The 6,458-nt window shown below is 42.4% G+C and overlaps 1 protein-coding gene across 1 annotated transcript; it reads right to left on the bottom strand.

Moving 5' to 3' along the window:
- Window positions 1–1,724: 1,724 nt before the first annotated feature.
- LOC134201382 (uncharacterized) lies at window positions 1,725–3,201 on the bottom strand. The gene is made up of 2 exons (XM_062676047.1): window positions 2,373–3,201; window positions 1,725–1,867 (listed from the first exon to the last, which is right to left on the bottom strand). Exons 1-2 carry the CDS (start codon window positions 3,199–3,201, stop codon window positions 1,758–1,760), a joined length of 939 nt encoding a protein of 312 aa, XP_062532031.1. The 3' UTR covers window positions 1,725–1,757.
- Window positions 3,202–6,458: the final 3,257 nt, after the last annotated feature.

The following is a 6,458-nucleotide window of genomic DNA, read 5'->3' as shown; positions in this document are numbered from 1 at the left end:
TAAAATATATTCTAAGTACCCAGATTTTTGATCATTTGAAAAGGTTCCTAGGCCATATTGAACATAATAATATGCTTATATTAACGATATTGTAACCTCAGATGTAATTTATGTAATTCCTTTATCCTCAACTAATAGTACCCTAGTCTTTAAGACTATAGCGGAACAAACATGTCGACTAGAATCATCACCCAATTGTTTTTCACAAACCAATGATCATTTCTAAATTGACGACGTTTTTGTCATGGCGATACAATTTTTTTTTTTATTGCATAGATGTGTGGACGATCTCACAGCCCACCTGGTGTTAAATGATTACTGGAGCCCATAGACATCTACAACGTAAATGCGCCACCCACCTTGAGATATAAGTTCTAAGGTCTCAGTATACTTACAACGGCTGTCCCATTCTTCAAACCGAAACGCATTACTGCTTCACGGCAGAAATAAGTAGAGTGGTGGTACCTACCCGTGCGGACTCACAAGAGGTCCTACCACCAGTAAATCGGCGACCTGATTTTACATGCATCCAGCCAAAGCTCTATTAAATTAAAGCAAAGATAATTACAGCAATTAAAAGTACCAAAAACACCTGAACCTCGTAAGCTCGTTTACAAGTCATAAATATTTCTTCAAACGAACCAAATAAATCCAATGATGGCCACTATAAAACTTTTCCAGTTCTTAATATCTTTACGATGCAACCTTTATTGTTATTACCGATATTCTGGTTGTCATCGTTTTTTAATCTATTTGATTACGGAATACAATACTGATGTATACGTGATGTTCGGCTTCGAATATTTCAAGTTAAAATTTGCCACGTGCGACAAAAATTTATTGTCAAAGGATTACTGGTGGTAGGACCTCTTGTGAGTCCGCACGGGTAGGTACCATCGCCCCGCCTATTTCTGCCGTGAAGCAGTAATGCGTTTCGGTTTGAAGGGTGGGGCGGCCGTTGTGACTATACTAAGACCTTAGAACTATATCTCAAGGTGTGTGGCGCATTTCACGTTGTAGATTTCTATGGGCTCCAGTGACCACTTAACACCAGGTGGGCTGTGAGCTCGTCCACACATCAAAGCAATAAAAAAAAAAAAGATACATTTTTTATTACTAGCTTTAAGCTGGGTATTAATTGGTTTCCAGAACCCAAATGGGTTCTGGAACGATGGTAACCACTCACTATCAGGTGGGCCGTATGCTTGTCTGCCTACAAGGGCAATAAAAAAATAAATATATATATATGTCGTGGATAACGACTTTTAGTAATATTAAGAAGTTGTTTTGACTATTATTTTAAATGATGAAATGTTGTTTTGATAAATGTCACAAAATGTAGGGTACACTACGTGGCGCCACAGTATAAAATGGCGGTACGTGGACAGAGTCGTAGCATTCCGTATCAGACAGTCATTCCGTCCGTCTCAGTCAGTGAATCTCAGTCAGTCAGTCAGTCGGTCTGTCGGTATGTGCAACGAAACTGTCGGTTTATCCTGTCATTGTGAAAGTTGTGTGTGTTGAGTTTCACTAATTATTATTAAAAAGCTTTATTTACTAAACTGAGTTCAATCGAATACGAGTGATGACGAAACTACCGCTCAGCCATCCCTGGTGGCGCTGCCGTCGACATCAGAAGCGGGATCAGGACTCTACTCTCACTGGCGTGACGTGTTTGAACATGTTCGAAGTACAGCGAAAAAACATGATGCAGATCAGAATACCAGTAACGGTATCTGAGATCACGGGTCGGAAATTCATCGGGAACAGACAGATGCCGATCCACGTGTTTGGTGCGCTACGGTTGATATGTACCTCGATGAACGTCTACTGGATGGTGCATAGCTCATTGTCGCGGATTTCACAAGTAAGTGTCACATGGAGGCATTTGCGACTTATTTCTCGCTCGTTATGCAAAATTCTTGCTGCGACGCTTATCAATTTAAGCAATGGTAAGCCACAAAAGCGTGAATGCAGCATACGCAAGTCTTGTAATAACGTCTGCACGTCTGCTACCGCGATGGAAGATCTGAGCCACGAAGAAATCGTCACATATTACGTTCTGGCTCATGTTGCCCAGTTGACTCTCGACTTATCACATGGCATTTACTAGCGGAAATACGACACGTAACAAGCTATTGCAAGAAATTAAGGCAAGTGCAAATCTCAAGTGAAACTTCGATCGCAATAATGGATCTGTCATGACGAGTGGGTAGTTCCGACACGAATCGTTTTTAAGCCAATGACTACTGCTAGAGTTACATGGCACTAGTGCAGTAAATCAGGACATAAGACTGACTTTTCGCTGAAACTTTAGAATCTACTAGATTCAATACCAATAACACTACACGTTCGATGACTTCGGGCTCCAGCAAGCAAGCAAACAAGAAAGCAAGCAAGTTTCCGTGGGGAAGAAAAATTGACACATCTGAAGTCGTCGTGACCTGTAAGATAAGACGTCCGGTGCGTTCGTGTCTGGCGATGCGGCGGGGTTCGGGTCCCGCTGGCGGATGCAAGTTTTTTTGGTGAAGTGCGTGCTTGTGCGTGCTTGACAAGTGTTTGCGGTTGGCTTCCGCAGTGTGGGAGTAACATCGTGTAGGAGAGGTGGAACCCGCAAAATTGTAGTTTGCGTGGTGGCTGGTAAGATTTGCTGTGGTAAAAAGTTTGCGTGGTGGTAAAAAGTCTTGTGAGTCTGCACAGGTAGCCGGAGGTGAGTCTTCCGCGGTCGCGGCCTACCCAGTCCGCGAGAACCAGGCAGATCGCCTCGACGGTACGGAGGCCGGCCGACGGGTCCGCCAAACGACGAGACCACGCCTCTAGCACGGACTGCCGAGATTGGAGCCCCCGCGCTCCGGCTACACTTGCGCTAGGGCGCGCCACCTCGTAGGAGACTGTGAGGTATCCTTGAATGACTCTGACTGCGATCGCGCGCTGCCGGCGTCGCAGCGCGGCGACTTTCTCGTGGGTAAGGACGTGGCACCAGACGGGTGCTCCGTATAGTGCCATCGACCGCACGGGTACCATCACCATGCCTATTTCTGCCGTGAAGCAGTGTGTATTTCGGTTTGAATGGTGGGGCAGCGGTTGTAGCTGTGCTAAGACCTTGGAACTTGTGTCTCGGGGTGGATGACGCGTTTGCGTTGTGGATGTCTGTGGGGTCCAATAACTACATGGCACCGGGTGGGTTGTGAGCTCGTGCATAGTCCACCCATCTAAGCAAAAACATTGCTACGAGTTGCCGCCGAGGCAAATTGATGGCGCGATGTCATCTACGGCCGCGAGCAACGCAGCAGCAGAGCGACGCTGTGACGTGCCAGTAGCTGCGTAACATCGGGTATTTTGGTAAATGAGAAAAATCTGGTGAGTCGTTTTTATTTTTATTTGGAATCTGGTGCCGAATGTTCTCTTGTCGAGAAATCTATATGCGATGGTTCTCATAAAGAGACTGTCGATTAGAGTCACAGGGATGACTGTCGATTAGGGTCACAGGGATGACTGTCGATTAGGGTCACAGGGATGACTGTCGATTAGGGTCACAGGGATGACTGTCGATTAGGGTCACAGGGATGACTGTCGATTAGGGTCACAGGGATGGCTGTCGATTAGGGTCACAGGGATGGCTGTCGATTAGGGTCACAGGGATGACTGTCGATTAGGGTCACAGGGATGACTGTCGATTAGGGTCACAGGGATGACTGTTGATTAGAGTTACAGGGATGACTGTTGATTAGAGTCACAGGGATGACTGTTGATTAGAGTCACAGGGATGACTATCATTGAACACTTGTAGTCACAGGGATGACTATCATTGAACACTTGTAGTCACAGGGATGACTATCATTGAACACTTGTAGTCACAGGGATGACTATCATTGAACACTTGTAGTCACAGGGATGACTATCATTGAACACTTGTAGTCACAGGGATGACTATCATTGAACACTTGTAGTCACAGGGATGACTATCATTGAACACTTGTAGTCACAGGGATGACTATCATTGAACACTTGTAGTCACAGGGATGACTATCATTGAACACTTGTAGTCACAGGGATGACTATCATTGAACACTTGTAATCACAGGAATGACTATCATTGAACACTTGTAGTCACAGGGATGACTATCATTGAACACTTGTAGTCACAGGAATGACTTAGTTACTGTGTACATGAATTGTACGGGGAGAACTTGCAGCAGTAGTAAATCACTTATTTTCGTTTGTGTAATCTTTCAATGTCGTTATAGAATTTGTGTTTAGAATAAAAATTATTTGATGACTTTTAAATTTTCCGATAAGTCGTAAAGTGTAGTCAGGAGTGATCGAGCGGAATAAGTGTTTCCGTGGATGTTTTTGATTGTAGGTTAACAATCACACGAGGACGTGTGACGTGTCAGAATGGCCGTGTCGTGGATAACGACTTTTAGTAATATTAAGAAGTTGTTTTGACTATTATTTTAAATGATGAAATGTTGTTTTGATAAATGTCACAAAATGTAGGGTACACTACGTGGCGCCACAGTATAAAATGGCGGTACGTGGACAGAGTCGTAGCATTCCGTATCAGACAGTCATTCCGTCCGTCTCAGTCAGTGAATCTCAGTCAGTCAGTCAGTCGGTCTGTCGGTATGTGCAACGAAACTGTCGGTTTATCCTGTCATTGTGAAAGTTGTGTGTGTTGAGTTTCACTAATTATTATTAAAAAGCTTTATTTACTAAACTGAGTTCAATCGAATACGAGTGATGACGAAACTACCGCTCAGCCATCCCTGGTGGCGCTGCCGCCGACATATATATGTAAAGACTGATAAACATTATTCTCTGGTTTCCCTAACACAGGGAATCCTAAATTGAGGCCGGATGACCGTGTGTGATTTGTTCCCATTAATGATTAGTTTTTATTGTGAAAAGTCAAGAGTAGATACCTCAATTGAGTTTAGTGCACCCAATCTTTAAGCTGCAAAACATAACTGCGTCACAGTAACTATAAGCAGGACTGTCCGGACTAACACTAGACTCTATCAAGAGCAGTTACGCAGATTAATAAAGGATTTCATTTTTATTACACGATGCTATTCCATTATTTTATCGTGGAAGTAATTCGTGAAGTGTCAAAACACTTATTGCATTAGGTAAATAGTAAGTGCCTATGTACCGGATTTCAACTCCGGTATAGCCGCAGTACTGCATTCGATCACACTGGGCACTTTTTTATATATTGGACCACAGACATTTCTATGCTTACGTTGAAAACTGACAAGTCACTGTTAACAAACTGGTTGCAATATTTTCGGCAGAAATTGCTAGCCCGAAAATCCCGACATGGTCTCTTTCTGGTCCTGTCGTCAAGTTTCACTTATGCCGCGAACAAAGTGATTGGGTTGCTAGTAGTTAAATAGGGTCGCAACTAGTGAATAGTCATAAGTTGTAGGCTCTCGATAATCAAAGAGGTATAATCCTCCAAATCCTCCAAACCAAATATATTTGGCTAGAAAAACCGCTTGATACTAAAGTTGCCAGCAAATAATCGCAATTGTCACTTAAGAAGACTGAGTGAGCATCCGGTATTAAACTAATCACTGATCAAACTTTTATCACTAATGATACATGTTTCATATACGTATAAGATAAACACGTACATTTTCAAGGTCTGACCCAGATATTTTTTTCATCTATAACAAAAAACATTGGTCCATACTTTGACTTAAACTCGAACCCAATGCTGGCAATAATAGATGCGGTCACTAATGACCCGAACAAGTCAAAATGACCAAATACCCCAATAAAATCTGCAATTAATAATAATAATAATCTCTATATATAAAAATGAATTGCTGTTCGTTAGTCTCGCTAAAACTCGAGAACGGCTGAACAGATTTGGCTAATTTTGGTCTTGAATTATTTGTGGGAGTCCAGAGAAGGTTTAAAAGGTGAAAAAATATGAAAATACTTGGAATTATATGAAAACAAACAATTTCGTTTTTCCTTAGATGTGTCCCCTTGATGCGTCTTTTATTTATCGATTGAGGCACTAAGAAGTCTGCCGGGTCAGCTAGTAAAGGGTGATTTTTTAATAGCTATAGGAAATGATTTAAAAAAAAACACATAAAATTTAGAAAAAATCATGAAATTTTTATTTGAATCGATAGTACGGTTCGTATAATTTAATGTTTGAAGATTATTTCATGAAATTGTTGACCACGGCTGCGCCTCAAACGGTCCATCCGCTTAGTCCAATTTTGGCATACTCTTTCCAACATTTCGGCTGGTATCTCACGAATAAATGCTTCAATGTTGTCTTCCCATGCGTTGATCGAAGCGAGCTTGTCAGCATAGACATGAGCCTTAACATAGCCCCACAAAAAATAGTCTAAAGTCGTTAAATCGCACGATCTAGGCGACCAATTGACCGGTTCCAAACGTGAAATAAAAAAGTGGATCTTCCGTCAACTTTTCAA

This window comes from Bombyx mori, chromosome 25 (genome assembly GCF_030269925.1).
Source record: "Bombyx mori chromosome 25, ASM3026992v2".
Taxonomy (NCBI): Eukaryota; Metazoa; Arthropoda; class Insecta; order Lepidoptera; family Bombycidae; genus Bombyx; species Bombyx mori.
Note: the sequence above shows the minus strand (reverse complement) of the source record. Positions and strands in the feature narration are given on the sequence as shown.

What these genes read in the sequence shown, in the direction of transcription:
- LOC134201382 (XM_062676047.1), bottom strand. Translation starts at nt 3,201, where the DNA reads ATGCACGAGCTCACAACCCACCCGGTGCCATGTAGTTATTGGACCCCA. An exon ending in CTTTCTTGTTTGCTTGCTTG is followed by an intron (nt 1,868 to 2,372) that starts CTGGAGCCCGAA and finishes TGTGACACTTAC; the next exon opens with TTGTGAAATCCGCGACAATG.